The 16933-nt window shown below is 38.5% G+C and overlaps 1 protein-coding gene across 1 annotated transcript; it reads right to left on the bottom strand.

Annotated features, from left to right (window-relative positions):
• Positions 1 to 1487: 1487 nt before the first annotated feature.
• fezf2 (FEZ family zinc finger 2) lies at positions 1488 to 3623 on the bottom strand. The gene is made up of 4 exons (XM_053483681.1): positions 2852 to 3623; positions 2472 to 2606; positions 2171 to 2303; positions 1488 to 1820 (listed from the first exon to the last, which is right to left on the bottom strand). Exons 1-4 carry the CDS (start codon positions 3596 to 3598, stop codon positions 1564 to 1566), a joined length of 1272 nt encoding a protein of 423 aa, XP_053339656.1. The 5' UTR covers positions 3599 to 3623; the 3' UTR covers positions 1488 to 1563.
• Between the last annotated feature and the right edge of the window lie 13310 nt (positions 3624 to 16933).

The raw sequence follows: 16933 nt of genomic DNA on the forward strand, positions 1-16933 counted from the left end.
ATACGAATCATTTATTTTTACTTATGCACATTCTTTAATTATCGGAACTTTTTGTCCAGCAAAATTTGTCTGCGGAAAATTTTCCTAATAAAATTTCCGTTGCATGAATGTTCCAGATTTTTAATGCGGTAAGTCAGTGTAGTTATTAATGCTCACTGGTGTCACAGTGACTGTAATGACAATTTTCCATTCTCTTCTAAGATGGCGTTTCAAATCTTAAATCATTAGTCAAAGCAATAATTAGTTAAATCCTTTTTACAATATTTTTAATAAGGATTGTATGGTGTGACTCTAGTGATATTTTATGCACAAGAAAAAAATAAATTAATAATTTCTGGAAAATCTCTTGGTGTTTGTAAAATTCTAACTTCGCTTTGAACTTTGGCACATCAAACATTTAAAATTCAAATCATTTTCCATGTTATACCTTTAAAAAACTAGGCATCATGTATAGATGATCCTGCCCAGGCCATTCAGTCGGTAGTGTTTAGTCTTGCTCAGTAATTGGGACGCGGAGATTGGTGCTCACGCGCTGCTCTTTGATTCTCTCATCACGGTTTCCGCGAGCGCATTTGGGATAATATTGTTTCAGGAGCCGCGCGCGGAATTCATCCCGCCTTATTAAAGTGATTAAATGTGGACTTTCATTATCGACTCGAATCACTTTATGAGCGCGACTGGATGCGCCGAAGCTTCCCTCCAGAGCCTCTTTACTTGATTAAGATAATGGGACTTTGAAGAGTCCTGTTTATCTGATAATTTGAGCCATTAATCGTAAGTCGAGTGCACGTGCCGGTCGGACGTCCGAGTGTGTACGCTTCACTGATTCCGACATTGCATTATGAATGAGTATGGTGTTGCATTGTGTGCATGTGCATGTGTTGGAAGAAAGTGGAAAGTGTCGTAATTGAGGCAGAATTCAGGAAATTAGAAGAGTCGCCATCACTTAGCTTGAAATGTGTTTGGAAACGTCACTTTCTTATTATATTCCTCTAATTTTCTGAAAGTGCATCAATGAGTGTATTAAAATTGAAGTCAACATACAAACCAAATAAATTGTTCTTGGAACATAGTCGTCTTGAATTAAATTTAATTTTAAATTAAATGGTAAGATTTTCGACATTATATACTACTACCCTCGCATAGTTATATTTTAGATTATATTAAATAAAGCAAAATAAAAATGAGCCTACCTTAAAATTTGTCGTCTCGAATTTATTTACAAAAGGTGATGTATCTGAATTAATATTCCACGAATGATTGCTAACACGCATTTTATAATGCATAAATAAAAGGAAATAATAATAATAAATATAATTTTTAAGTACTACCTTAACATTAGGCCTGCTATTGATTTGAACATGTTATGCATTAGTTTTGCAACATCATTTGTTAGACGAATAAAATGCTTTCAAATATTTTTTAAATAATATTTTATTCTGTTTATGTACAATTCCGCTGTGACGTGATCCTCTCATCCAACCATATCCGACTTCAGGGTTTTCTTTCTTTTTTTGTACACCAAGCAGCTTGTTTGTCTCTCAAGTCCGTTTAAACTGAATCTCAGTTTTGTGCTCTGGACGATTCCTCACCCGTCAGTAAGCAGGCCGCGTTGTTTTCGTGCAGTTTCCGCACGTGTTTTTTCAAATCAAAGTTCCGACAAAAGCCTTTCCCGCACGTCCCGCACGTGAACGGCTTCTTGTCGTTGTGCGTGTGCATGTGAAACGTCAAGTTGTAGATCTGGTGGAAGGCTTTGCTGCAGATAGTGCACTTGAATTGTTTCTCGCCGCTGTGCGTCAGTTTGTGATTTTTGTAATTGCCTTAAAAAAAGAAAGATAGAATTATAAAAAAAAAAAAAAATCCAAACACAGGAAAGTTGCATTTGAGGAAAGGGTTGTTATTTTCTTAAGCACTGCTTTGCATGCTGAAGTCAAGAAGTTGTCAAACTTGCTCACAATCAAATTCCCAAACAGCCTGAAACTGTCGGATTATTAAAGAGACAGAGACCCTGCGCCTTGACCCAGGGAATTTTTTTTAACATTAAGTGACAGTTCATATTTACATCCTAGCTCGTGTGGATGTTTCTGTCGCATTTCCTTAGGCTTGAAACTGACTTTAAAACATCCAATTTCTTTGACCTTCAAACTTATCTTCGAGTTTTAATTCTTACCTTTTTGGTGGAAACCTTTCCCGCAAAACTCGCACACGAACGGTTTGTATCCGGCGTGGATTCGCACATGCGTGTTTAGCGTCGAACTCCTGTTGAAAGCTTTTCCGCACTGGTTACATTTATGAGGTTTTTCCTGTAAACAAGTGATTATGATTCATTTATTAAGGCTACGTAAAATCAACGTTAATGCATATTATTAAATCCATGCAAATGCTTAAATATACAATAATAAAAATAATAATAATAATAATAATCCAAAATGCAGCACATGGCGTGTAATGGCACATAAGACGGTACTCACTTGTGTGTGAATGATTTTATGTCGACACAGTGTGCTGGCCTGGCGGAAACCTTTTCCACACACTTTGCAAACAAACGGTCTGGCGCCTGTGTGCACTGGCATGTGGCGCGTGAGGTTGTAGTGCGCGTTAAACACCTACGAGAGGAAAAAAACACGCACTGATTTAGCAAGAGAGAAAAGGCGAATCAGAAAGAATGGTGACATAGCAATCCAGGACGTTAATGATGCTAGAAAAAATATTTCCCTGTACTTTATTGTGTTAATGTGCATGCCACATGTTCACACATATTTTCATGTGTAAATAATTAGTGCATGTCTTCGCCATGTGATAAAAAAATCAGTATAACGAATTGCATTGCAATATTTTTCCAGTAATTTACCTTTCCACAAACTTCACACGTGAAGTTCTTGGGCTTCCCGTCCGCAGGACAGGTATTCGCCTTGCTGTGCACTTTGGCGATGTTCTTCTCAGAACCCAGCCCGTGGTTCTCCTTCATGAGATGATCCAGTTGTCCGGGCAGGCGCTCTTTATGCGGATACTGCGGCGTGGGCACTTTCTCAGACAATTTTGCGCTCTCAAGCAACAGCAGCTTTTGGTGCGCAGTCATCGCCTGCGCCTGCGAATTGGCAACCACTGAAGAAAACAAATGTCCGCTGAGCAGCTCGGATTGGTGATACGCAGCGTCCAGATAATTGAAATAGTACAGAGATGCGTTGCCTGGCATGGTCATGGCTTGATGGATTACTTGGGGTTTGATAACCCTGCTCCCTGGCAGCAAGTCCGTTTTCGTGCACGCACCGCAGCTGGATTTGCACGTCGCCGCGGCCGCCGCCGAGGCGCACAGCGCACCTCGGAAATTCGCTCTCCAGAATTCCGAGTAGTTCACCAGCGCTTTGGCCTGGAGATCGTAGGCTAAAGGTTGGATGGGAATCATACAAGGCATGGGCGCACATAAACCTGTCGCCCGTTTCCCTTCAGTGTTGTCCGGTCCTCTGCGTTCCTCCGTCGTCTTGGACATGATCCTGTCGATGGAGAAAGCCAAGGGTTTTGGAGAGGACTCGACCGCGCTCCTAGGCTCGAGTCTCGGGCAGGACATGACCGTGTCCAGGGGCAAAGAGCTCGCCATTGCTTCTTTTTTTCCTGCCGAACTTGGTATGAGCAGCGTTCTTCGCCGGTGTCTCCTGCTGGAAGCCAGAGAATCAGGGACACTACATCAGTTTTAATAAGCACCTCGCTTTCACAGTGTCACCCCCTCCCTCCTACCATTTACATTCAAATGACCATCTCGGGAACAATAGCATCCAGGGGTAGCAGATTAATGCTCATTAACTAGTACACACAAAATTAACAGGACATTACAGAGCTCGTTAAGGAAAGAATAAGACAAAATTCCCCCCCTCTCCGCTGCCGAGTTCACTCGTGGAAAACGCACAGCCAGAAAGGTGATGTTGTAGTTTACCTTTTTCCCCCCTCTGTCAGCAAGTGGTGTATTCACTGCTCACTGCGTCTCTGTCACATTTTCCACACACTCTCTCTGATGAGCTCCCTTTTCTCGGGGTGACACGGGAAAGCCATCGCCATCTCTTGTCCCCTTTGCTACCGCCCATTTATACGCGGCCACGGGGGTGGTTATGTTATGCACCACAGATAGTGCAGATTATTTGTTATGTGTCTGGGCCCAACTCTAGTGTCACTTGTACAGACACACACACACACACACACACACGCACACAGCTCATATCTATAACGTGCGCATTATAGATTATAGATCTATATATTATAGATATTATATATAACATGCGCATAAATATTATTATTATTATTATTATTAAAAAGAGGCCTGTTTTTTTTTTGGGTGCTGCTTTAAGGTTATATTATTATTTAAATTAAAAGGTACAGTCCTTTTTAATATATACATATATATATATATATATATATATATATATATATATATATATATATATATATATATATATATTATAGTTTGTAATTTAGGCTCTATTTACTTCAAGATAATGCCTTAGGTCTATGGTAATTTTATTTTCTTTATTGTAAAGAAAATATTCTTTTATTCACTTAAATTCTTTTTTTAAACTGATAGATTTTTTTTGTTTATTGGAAATTAGGTTTTCTATCGATTTCTAACGAAATTTGTATTTTTTTATTATTAACAAACAATTTAACAATCTTTACGTTTTCCCACGCTAAACAGATTTTAGTTTTTAAGATCTGTCAGTCGTTGTGTGTGAACTCATTTAAAGTCAACCGTTTTTCTTCTTTTTTTTTTTTGCCTCCGACTTGTTTCAGTTTTCATCTCCACACTTTAATCCTCGTCATTTCCAATGGCATTTCCAGGCCCGTTGATACTTGCTATTTGTATAATGAACAAGGTCCAGTTTCCACCTGTTTAAGGAGTAAATTGCGAGAGCAGAGCCTCCCTCGGATCCTATTAAACGTTTTTTTCCTCCTTCCTCCATTCACAAGAGCCAATTTTGCAGCGCGATTCAGAGCTCAGACTCGGGAGAGAAAAAAAGAAGCAGCAGCTCTTTCACTTTTAGCCACTAAAGCACTGCGTGGAACCTGGTTTTGTGTTTTTTTTCCCCCCCGAAATAAAAGAACGGATTAAAGGAGGAAAGAAAAGACTCTGCTTGAGCAGAGGTATACCAAGCAAATAAAAAGAGGCCCTTTTAAAAGCGGTGCGTAAAAAAGAGAAAAGTTTGCTGGAATCCTGAGTTTTGTGCGCTCGCTACAATGACCAGTCCCCCTCTCTCTCGTCTTTTCTTCCTGAGGACCTGCTTGAATTCATTTGTTTGCAGACGATTTTACCTGAAACTCACAACAAATTGTGACCAATAATTCCCTCGCAGCTCGCTTTTCCAGATTGCGTCATTGATCTTTTTTTTTTTTTTTTTAGATTTGCGTTACAATTTTTTCAGCGATTTCAGTCAGGATGTATTGTTGTCTGGGCTATTTTCTGTGATGTAGAGAAGAAAATGTTTACATTAGTTTTAATTTATATAATTTTTAATTTATAAAGTAATTATTACAACGTTCTTTCTTTTTTCAAGTAATTTATACTAATCTAATAAAGTTCTATTCATTAGTGATATTAAGGCTCGACAATTAAAAAATAAACGCAAGAAGGGCAATTTATGATTTAAAGTAATAGTTAAGTGAATTGTAGGGTTTAATTTATGTCAGTGAAATAATTTGTGATTGTCCTCACTCTCCTTTCTTTTTTACTTTCCCCCATTTTAAGGTCCTTATGGGAAGTGAAAATTGTTTATTGATCTGTCTAATGAAGATTTTCAACACTCCAGAGATGCAGTAAACTTTTAAATGCTGGGACATTAGATTTTTATTATAAGGGTTGTTTTGGTCTTCTCAATTCTAAAGAAAAATAACAGACATATTTTAAATAATATTAAATAAATTAAGTCAAAAAGTCAGACATGTGTGATCCCCATATTTGCACCGTGTGTGTCATACGTGTTGAGAAGCGGGTCGGTGAGTCTGAGTAAAGGTAAGGAGAGAGAGAGAGAATGTGGCCGCTCCCGCACCTGCAGCCTTTAAGCGGCCCCCGCTCTCTGCACTCATATGCTAATGATCCGCCTCTAATTTGAGTTTATTCAGACGCAATTACCGGCTTGTCCACACAATAAACATTGATCCTATTGCTGTAAACTGGGCTCAGCACTCAGCGTTAACACGAGCCGTTACAACACAAACACTGTTTACATGATAACGTTTATTCAACGAGAGGAAATTATATTTCAAAAGCTGTTTAGAGTGGCACACACGGCATATATACATGAGTTATTATTATTATTATTATTATTATGAGTAGACAAAGTAATTGGCGTTTTAATGATACTGCATTGCATCATTATAGTTATAAAACATAAATTAATTTATATTAATCCTCTTGTTAAATTCTCCCACTTCTTTTCATTTTTTTCTTATTTCTATTATTTAATTTTACTTTAACATTTAAAGTACTATTAGATTGTATTATGAACAATATTAATTAGGCATAATCAGACAAAAGTGTGGACTGCACCAAGTTTTTTAAATTAACTTTGTTAAAATATATATTTTTCAATTGTAGAGCAATACATAAAGGAAACCTATCAAATAACACATATGGAATTGTGTAATAAATAAAAAAGTATAAAAAAAATGAACATGTATTTAATTTTTCATAGTAGCCACAGTTTACCTTGGTGGCAGCTGTATGCTGAACATATACAGGAGCTCCTTCACGATTGCTGGAAAATCTTTCCAGTTGACTACCTCATGAAGCTGATTAAGGGAATGCCAAGCGTGTGCAAAGCTGGCATCAAAGCAAAATGTATCTACTTTGAAGAATCTCAAATCAAAATTTTTTTTTAGTTAGTACATAATTTCATGTGTTTATTCTTTTCAGTCTTGATGTCTCCTGTATCGTACTACAGTGTACAGTAGAAAACAGTTAAGAGAATTCTATTTGGCATAACCACTGTAGTTTCTTTCGCTTCTAGAAGATCCCCAGGGGAAATTCTAGAGGCAGTATCTATCTATCTATCTATCTATCTATCTATCTATCTATCTATATATATATATATATATATATATATATATATATATATATATATATAGGCCTATGCATATATTTCATATTGTAATTTTAAATTAATAGTTAAGCATTGCAGAGCTTCTAAATCACCCAAATTTGAGAAAGTGACATTTGAACATAGTCATCTACTGTAACAATCCATCAAATCTCCCTCTAAAATCATCTCTTCTCAGTTGATGTTCCCATCCATCTAAGACATAATCATAAGACACTAATAAAAGATCTAAACCTAGTTTAAAACAAAACTGCATTCAATATAATATATAACAAAATGAATATTGTAATGTTATGCTACATAAACTGTTGGACTGGACATGTCCTGTGCTACATGAAGCTAATTATGAACCCAAAATCACAAAAGTGGGCAACATCTTAATGAGGGAAGAAGAAAGTGGGCGGAACCTTCATATGTCACATCAGCGCTTCTTTTAAAGACAAGTTAAGAAAAGACTTTTCAACCCATCTGTTCATCCTAGATCAGTAAATAAGACCCAGCCACAAAAACCGTTATTTAACACATGCCATCCAGATCCAAGCCCCAATCTTTTTTTTTTTTTTTTTTTTTTTTTACATTTTGGTTACATATCTGTTCTGCATTATCAATCCACTAATTGCAGATTCATTGAAATTTGTGTTGTGACATCTGGAGATCAGCCAGTGAACATCACCATGCTTTTTTGCAGTTCTGTTATATAAGTGTATTATTTGTTCTCTTTCTCAGTGTGTGACAAACTCATGAACTCATGAGAATTTGTCTCTCATTTGCTCAAAAGATACTGAAGTGTTTCATATAAACACTGTCGTGGATTGAGGACGGTGTAATTACCAATCTCGAGAAGGTGACAACAGGCTTTGTCATAATAGAGAGCAAGAGGAGAGGGGAGTGTTTGTGTGTGCGTGTAGAGTTGAGAACATGCCTTGGCTGGGCGATGTGAACACACCAACACACCCACACACACACTGATTGTCTATTAATGAATGGCTGAACAGCATCTACGGTTCTCACGGGTTGAACCCGAGTCCTCCTAATTACAACCTGAAGCCTGAGACGTCGATTTTGCGTGCCAAAAGAGGTGCGAGAACGCGAGGCGAGACGTGACGTGTGAATATGTCACTGTAGCTACTCACCTTTTCCTCCATGGGGAAATTTTCATTGTCTTTGTCAGATTTAGCATGAAGTCTTTCATATCATAATTCGCCCAGAGGTTCAAATTAGAGATGTCTAAATTGTCTTAACAAGATTTCCATCATTTGTTTCCAAAATAAAATTTTCACTCATATATGTGAATATAGTTTACTTTAAAATAATCATGTAATCAGACTATAATTGCATTCTACAGTAAGAATAGAGCACTAAAAGTACAAAACGTGTACACTTGAGTATACCTTTCTATTGACAAGTGAAGACACAATTCATTATCCTTTTTTCCATTAGAGTGTGTACATCAGTCATAACACAATGGTGCGAATGCTCATTCTGCCCCCTAACCCTTTACCTAACACTTCTTACATCCTTTACAAATAAGGCTATAATTGCTTTAATGATTTTGTGAGGTTTTGTGTAAATTGGTTTGGTAAAAATATGCCACTTCTGGTGTTAGTCTTACTGTACATCTAGACATTTATTTTAGTTAAAGTGTGCGGTATTTCCTTACTACAAAACACAATGATGTTATACCATATGATATGTTATGATACAGTACATTGTTAAATTATGATACATTACAATGATATGATACATTATGATATGATGTAATACAACGTGATATGATAAGCTGCAATACAGAACGATTTGTTAAGATATAATATGTTACATTAAGCTTTGTGATGCAGTACATAAAGACATGACACTTAAGCAATATCACACGAGGAAATGCTGTTGTGCTAGATATCAGCGCGGTTGTGAGATTACTTTTATACAACAGTTCCACAAACACCAGTTTTTATCAACAGAATTTGTTTGTTCATTAAATCAGTTATTTTGCTCCGTAAACACATATACTTTTGTGGCTGGCACAACTAACTAACCACGTCTGGCAGAGCTGGTGACTGACACTTAGTGCAATTAACGGGTGAAAGTAGTTTTAATTTTTTTTTACCGGTACTATGTAGTTGAAAGGTAAGGAGAATAAATCATGACAGTCCTGCTTTAGCATATCAGCCTTACCTTCTGGGGTTTGAGCCCCAAATAGCATTAAATGGAAAGCTAACGTAGGGTGTACAATCCCTTGTTCCACAGACCAAATAGTGCCCTTGATCAGGGGTTAGAGAAGGAATTCAGCCCTGTGTTAGAAGCTAGTTAACCTTGTTGTCATTCGCGTAAATAAACAACACAAATTTAGAATGACTTAGAATCAGTTACTAGGGAGACAAAGGTTGGATACGCTATAACACGATAGTTTACAATATATTATAATACAATATACTAAAACAATTACATATAGACACAGTGCTTTATGATATGCTATTATACGATACAAAATAAAACATAGAAGTATGATACGATACCAAACAATATGTCAACTATGATAGGTTATGATATGTTACAATGCAATGCACTATGTTTATTATGATATGTAATATGTTATGATGTGTTATAATACGATAGCCAGTGATTTGAGATTTGGTGATACCAACTAATTGCTATGATAGAGTAGCTTCTGACTGATCTTATGTAATTTTTTTTTCAGTATCTGGTGTAATTCATGAATTATGGATAATATGAAGTAGGACTATTTTAACAGTAGCAAACTTATGGCCAGTTGAAGAATTTTTGAACACGTTATTTGTTTGTACTTAAATATTAATGCATTTAATGTAACATTTTGAAAAGACAGAACGTTACACTCATAGCCTTTATGTTAACATATATAAAATATCTGTGCTTTTTTCCTCCCTGCATTGTTCAGGTATAAAGAATGTCTTTATTTTAAGAAATGGTATATAGTCATTTTCAAATTGAACAAGTGGCTATTTGAAGTGCAGTGCTTCTGGAGTGCAGAACTCGCTTTTTCAAAACTAGCGCATTGTTATGGATTTTTGTTTACTGCTGTGATCAGGGGGAAAAAAGTTCGACTTTTTTAGCACACTATGCGACAATAAACTAGTGCACAGCAAAAATGGATCTCTGAGTCCTTTTGTCAGCCGGGACTTTTGTCCTGAAGCCTGCCTGCATTTCTTAAGCCTGTCAGTGTGTCTTAGCTCCACTCCCCATCTCTCTCTCTCTCTCTCTCTCTCTCTCTCTTTCATTGGCTGTCGGTTCAGTTCTCTTCAACACACACACTCACACTCATGCAGATTTATACAACTTGGCACTGCGTCACTTAATTCTTAGCTCATGTTTTTTCCCGTTTGTGTGTGAAGTGCAGAGTGTCTTGCGACCCTTTGCCACACATTCTGTCAGCTGCCTGCTCTCTTTGCTCTTTTCTGCTTTTAAACTGTCTTTTAGCCCACCTTTCTTCCCTCCACTTCGTTCCCCCCCCCCCCCCCTCTCTCTCTTGCTCTCTCTCTATCCTTTCAATTAGCAAGCATTCCTGCCACTTCTACTCCGGTTCCCTTTTTTTCTTTATCTCAATCTATTTTTCTGACCCCGGCCCGAGTGCATGAGGTTCTCCATAATGTTAGTTCTGAATGGCGTAGGCTTTTTCAAAAACGAATGGCGGGAGGGAGGGCTTGGGCGCACCTTTGATGCACGAAGCAAAAGGGCCTCAACAGGGTTTTCTTTTCTCCCAGGACAATAGTGAGGACGGCAAGATAGGAGGGAGAGGTTGGGGCAACCTGAACGCCCCCATGTCCACTGCCACTCATCTGTCCACCGAATTAGATCTGAACCACAAAATGGGCAAGAAGATGTCCCCTCTGGTCCTGCAGAGCCCTTGTTTGGTCCTGCAGGGTGCTTTTGGACGGGACGTGAAAACAACATGTCCGGTCTGCGTATTAACACTCGCCGGGGGCTAGAGAAACAGGTGCATTTAAAACGAGGGCGCATTTACATTTGCATAATTTTCAGGCGCACATAAGGTGAACTCGCTCCAGGGTTTGATTACCTACTTTGAGAAGATACGAAGCATATTTGTTTGTCGTTATGCCTTAGGATATTAGACAATATGGAAAAACTCTTGTCCAGTGGGTGAGGACGCGAAGATTACCAGGCTGTTTTTCTTTACCTATCATTTGTCAGTTTAATTATTATTTTTTTTTACGATACACAGTATCATGTTTAGCTCAAAAATCTCAAATAAATCTCACCTAATTTTTGTATCTAATCTCATGGAATTGACGAGAAGAGAGGCGGTCATGGAAGAAAGGTAGTTACTAGTTTGTATTCTTTGAAAGGGTTCAACATGACAGACTAATCTGATCATGATGACAGATCATAATCTAATCATGCATGTTAGAAATCAATTGTTTATTTTGGTACCAACCTTGTTTCTGTTCAAACTCACAATTCTACCATAATGACAGCACGGCATTGTAGTGGTTAGCACTGTCACCTTGCATTTCCTGGGTCCGCGTTTGATTCTCGCATCAGTCTGTATACGTGCAGTTTACATGTTCTCCTCTTGCTTGAAGGGTTTATCCAGGTACTCCGGTTTCCTCCCACAGTCCAAAGACATGCAGATTAAGCTAACTGGCATTCCCAAAATAGCCGATAGTGTGTAAAAGCATGTGTGAATGTTGACTGGAGGTTCTTCCATGGTCATAAAAATGAAAATAAATACAAAGGTCACCATTAGCCTTGAATGGTCACCAATGGTCCCCAGTTGGATTTCAGAGGTTCCTAGATGATGGATGGCTAACATAATGACACCTGACAACTTTTAGAAAATGACCTGCTGCTAAATCAGGATTCATTCTCATGCACAACTTGTGAGCGATGTTCGAAAAACACAAGCAAATTATAATAAATGACAAGACCTGTGGAACCTCACGAAGACTCCATTTTCTTTAAAATGTCTCTTAATGAGATGAAAAACTTGAACGATGTGGTTACTAAACCATCTGCCTCGAGAATGGCTTCGATTACCAGCGTTATGTTCTTCATATGTCCACTGTCCCTTCGTCTGCTCTATTATCACTACAATTAAGGACATCGACTATGTTGGAACACAAGTCTGAGTTTGAATTGGCAGTTAGTAGCACATTTAAATAAAAGCACATTTAAGTAAGGTTTTGGAAACCCTTTTGAATGGTGCTTTCATCTGAATTCTGGCAAAACAAGTAAAAAAAAAAGGGGGAAAACAAGATTTTTGCCAAAATTGTTGTTTTGTATTTCAAATATCTTGGCATCTGCATAAAGATGTCTTAAATGAGGTGAAATGGATGTAAGATTAATAAATTCAGCTTGTACCCAAATACCACCTTTCCAAATTTCCGTGATGTTTATAAGCCGCAGACTTTAAATGCCTTTTTTTCCTGGTAAACCAGACTGCTTTTATTTGTGTTTAAAATACATAAAAAAGGCATATTTGCTTTAAAGAAAGCCTGTAGTTTTTAGAAAATTATATAGAGCTTTCCCAAACCAGCACACAGAGAAAGCACTATCACACACTTTATATCTGAAAATCAAAGTGTGTATGTCATGTCGGCTTTCTCAAAATCTACAGCGGAGTCCATCCCAATAGATCAACTCTAATACATAATGCGGTCCCTCGGCCAACCTGTTTATCTGCTGGAGCGCATTTGATTAAAGAGCGAAGCAGATCATCTGATTATCATCTTCATCTCTCTCTCTCTCAGTCTATCCCGAGGCCGGGACACAGCGTACGATTGCTTTCAGCAGTAAGCTATTCATTTGGGGGAGAAAAATAATTATGCACAGATAAGAAGGTAGGCATTAAATAAAACACCAAAGTCTAAGAGGCTTTAAGCCGTCCTTATTAAAAGGATCCGACTTGGATCTACCTGGTTATATGCCACTAGTGTCTATGAACATGGCAGCTGTTGCAGCTATACCTCTCCCTACTTGAACACAAGCTGTTGAGTAAACATTTATCAAGGTGAGAGCAGCACAGAGTTTCATGCGTTTCGACATCTATCAGACCTCGGCAGGTGACGATCCTCTCCACCAACTCGGAAATGAAGTGTTTAAGTCGAAACGCGACATGGGCGCACAGACATAATCTTATGCTGCTTTTTCCGTGTATTTGTTTTCCTCAATTTCTACATTTCATTTGCCTAGCACATCCACTCGGAGGTGGCATGCTGCGTTTGATGGTCAGGGCTCAGGGCCCCGGGCCCTCCACCCCCCCCTGCACGCATCACGAGGACGAACCTGGAGCTGACTCACGCTGTGCTGGTCAATTGGAGAATCTTTTATTTGCAGACTGTTATCATTCCCATTTCCTAACCTGATTGGAGCTTAAAAGCCACAGCAGCACGGATCGTGCCTGACTAAATCTCTTCGTCTATTAATCTGTCGCCAGGCACTCTGCCGAGCAAAATTGCTGCACCGCGACAGGATTTATGAGCAAATTAAACGTATGATATCCGAGCCGGCCCTCGTGGCACTCCCATTCGGAGAGCTTGTCGTGATTTTCTTTCGCTTTCCTCTTTTGATTGCAAGGAAAATCAGAAAGAGAGCGGTGTTTTGCGAGGGCTTATGCTACTAGAACTAGGTCACAGCAGCAAGCCACGGGTAACTTATTCCAACAATGAGCCTCTCTCATTAGTCTTTCTCTGCCCTGTGCCCTGGTGCTCAAGAACGAGCAAAATTGGGTCTGTGAGCCAGAGCTTTAAATAGATGAAATGTCTCTCTTCTCTCTCTCACTCTCTCTCTCTCTCAGGTACTGCAGTGCTCCAGGGGTGCCAGATGGAGCACTTTTAACTTCGTTATGCTACACAATGCGAATCGGTTGGTGTCCAATTGCTAGTGGGTAACTAAAGGAACTTGTGTATGTAGCGCTGGAAAGAATTACTAAAGGGAAATTGCTGTGCTGCACTATATCAGGAACCACTCATCACAAGAGTCAGTGTGAAACACTTGCCTATTTAAAGTTCTGCTCTAAGACTATGAAATGTTTTGGCAAATCTTTTTCTGTAGCTCTGTTTATGCCTTGAAAATTTTATTTATCAATGGCTTCAGGCTTTTGTTCTTTGATAGGCAATAGCATAGAATTATCAGGTACACTAAAAGTTGGTAATTTGCATTCATACCAATAATTTGCATAACAGTTTTGTATGTTCAAAGTGATCTCATCAATCAGAATCACAACCTGCAGAAGCAGTCAAATGTATAAAGACAACAGATGCCATGCATTATAGTTCTTGCTTCGCACAAAACAGGTGATGTCACTAATTACATTTACATTTACATTTAGGCATTTGGCAGACGCTCTTATCCAGAGCGACTTACATTTTTATCTCATTATACATCTGAGCAGTTGAGGGTTAAGGGCCTTGCTCAAGGGCCCAACAGTGGCAACTTAGTGGTCGTGGGGTTTGAACCTGGGATCTTCTGAACCGTAGTCCAATGCCTTAACCACTAAGCTACCCCTGGCCCCCTGGTAATTAGTTCTAGCTAGTATCTAGCTGAAGAGCTGTGCTAATGAATTTTTAAAAAATCTAGTAAAAAAATGTGACAATAGTGTTCAGCATCCGGATTCATGGCCTGGGTCGTCTCCAGATCTAAACCCAATAGAATCCTCTTGGACAAAGGTGATGGAGGTAGTAGCAGTCAAGAAAGTTTCTTCTGTACATGATCTTCAGGAAGCAATCAAGCAGGCATGGATTGAGAGAATGACACCAGTACTGCAGACATCTTTTTGACTCTATGCCCAGCTAAATCCAGCAGATTTTGAAGAATAAATGACTTCATACTTAACATTGGTTGCTGTACAGCGATTTTGCCTGAACCAATAATTACAGGCAAATTATTCTTATTATCTTGATTGTTGTTGTTAAAAAACAATCGAAAACGTCGACACTGGGTGGCAGGGTGCGTAATGGTTAGCATTGTGGCTTTGCAGGTCCAGCATCCGTGTTCGATTCCCACCTTGGATTTGTGTGCATGGAGTTTGCATGTTCTCCCCATGCTTGGTGGGTTTCTTCCGGGGACTCTGATTTCCTCCCACAGTCCAAAGACCTGCAGATTAGGTTAATTGGTGTTCACAAATTGCTTATAGTGTGTGTGTGTGTGTGTGTGTGTGTGTGTCGTTTTCATTAATTCACACTTTTGGTATTGAAGTTATTTTTATATATATATATATATATATATATATATATATATATAAACAAATTGCATTTTTTAAGCGTCATTCGGTCGTTCTACCACACCGAGATATTGTTCCCGTGTTGTGTTTTTGCATGTCAGATTGTTTCGTTTTTTCCAGCCCTTGTCCCTTATGAGAAGGATTTGTGTTTTGACATCCATATGAAATAATTAAATCATCCCATTCTCCTTGCATTTATAGGGCATTGCTTAGTCTAATCCCTCCATCTCTTTTTTTTTTCTTCATCTTCAGGAGGGACAGATTTGTTTTTGAAATGCTATGAGAATGGTTTTAATCTGTGTGAGATGATCATCTTAACCATTCTTTCAATCTGCTCAGATTTAATCCCGCCGCCTAAACTTCATACTTTATCATGGGTGAAGAGTCGATAAGGAAGGTGTATGCGACTCTTCACGCGATTTTATGTGAATCACTTTCTCTTTGCACTTTGCAAGTAACCTACAGTATAGCAGGGCTTATTAAACAGAAAATAAATAAGACCCAATTCTGTGAACAAACATTTTAATTCAGCTATTTTATGAGATACCTTTTTTGGGAAAGCAAATGTAGGATGAATCTGTCATTCCATGAAATGAGAAGCTATCTCTTTGGATGTTTTTTTAGATACTGTGGGAGATTTTTATCTTCCACTCGTTAATGTTACCTTAATTTAAATTATTAAACAAACGCTGTATCTCTAGTATGGCGGCACGGTGGTGTAGTGGTTAGCACTGTCGCCTTGCGTCTTCAGGGTTCGGGTTTGAGTTTGCATGTTCTCCCCGTGCTTGGTGGGTTTCCTCCAGGTACTCGGGTTTCTTCCCACAGTCCAAAGACATGTAGGTTAGGTTGATTGGTGTTCCCAAATTGCCCATAGTGTGTGAATGAGTGTGTGAATGAGTGTGTGAATGTGTGTATGTGTGTGCCCTGCGATGGATTGGCACCCTGTCCTAGTGCCCTAGGCTCCAGGCCCCTGTGACCCTGAATACAGAATAAAGCGGTATAGAAGATGAGTGAGTGAGTGGGAGTGTATCTCTAGTCAAAAAGGACCAAAGAATGACCCAGGACTTTGCGCAGATTTGGATGAAATAAGCAGGATTTATTGCAGCAATAAAAACCCAAGTGAGCCGCACTTGTAATGCTTAGGTCGTAAATCCAAGCATGATCAAGAGCAGACTGTCTGACAGCTACATGCACACTCATTATATACAGTTTTTAAGGGAAGGGATGCAAACCCCTCCCTTAGTTTTTTTTTCCTCCTCACCAAATGATTAACCCACTAAAGGCAAACATTTCCCAAGAAATTCTCCCATTATGTTTACGTTTTTCTATCATATTACTGTATGTTACGTCATATGCCTCGTCATCTGACTCCCTACGTCATCTGTACCAAGTGATTATATGTTTTCCCATTATAATAAATTTTTCTTGCAAATTACTTTGCATTATCTTTACACTTCTTTTGCGTAGTTTATAAAAAAAATATTAGGGTGGCGCTTAATTTTACTATACATTCCTGGTTTTTCCTGGTTTATTCTACAGTTCTCAAGAGATCTCAAGAGTAAGCATCTCTTTCACAATATTTTAATTGCTTGTCTTGTTTTTCCAATTTGTTGTACTTACATATTTGATTTTAATC

The sequence above is a fragment of the Clarias gariepinus genome, chromosome 23 (genome assembly GCF_024256425.1).
Source record: "Clarias gariepinus isolate MV-2021 ecotype Netherlands chromosome 23, CGAR_prim_01v2, whole genome shotgun sequence".
In the NCBI taxonomy this organism is placed as follows: domain Eukaryota; kingdom Metazoa; phylum Chordata; class Actinopteri; order Siluriformes; family Clariidae; genus Clarias; species Clarias gariepinus.

Coding starts and splice junctions, on each gene's coding strand:
- fezf2 (XM_053483681.1), bottom strand. CDS start 3,598: ATGGCGAGCTCTTTGCCCCTGGACACGGTCATGTCCTGCCCGAGACTC. Junction 2,607..2,851: donor CGTGTGAAGTTTGTGGAAAG/GTAAATTACTGG, acceptor TTCCTCTCGTAG/GTGTTTAACGCGCACTACAA. Junction 2,304..2,471: donor ATAAAATCATTCACACACAA/GTGAGTACCGTC, acceptor ACTTGTTTACAG/GAAAAACCTCATAAATGTAA.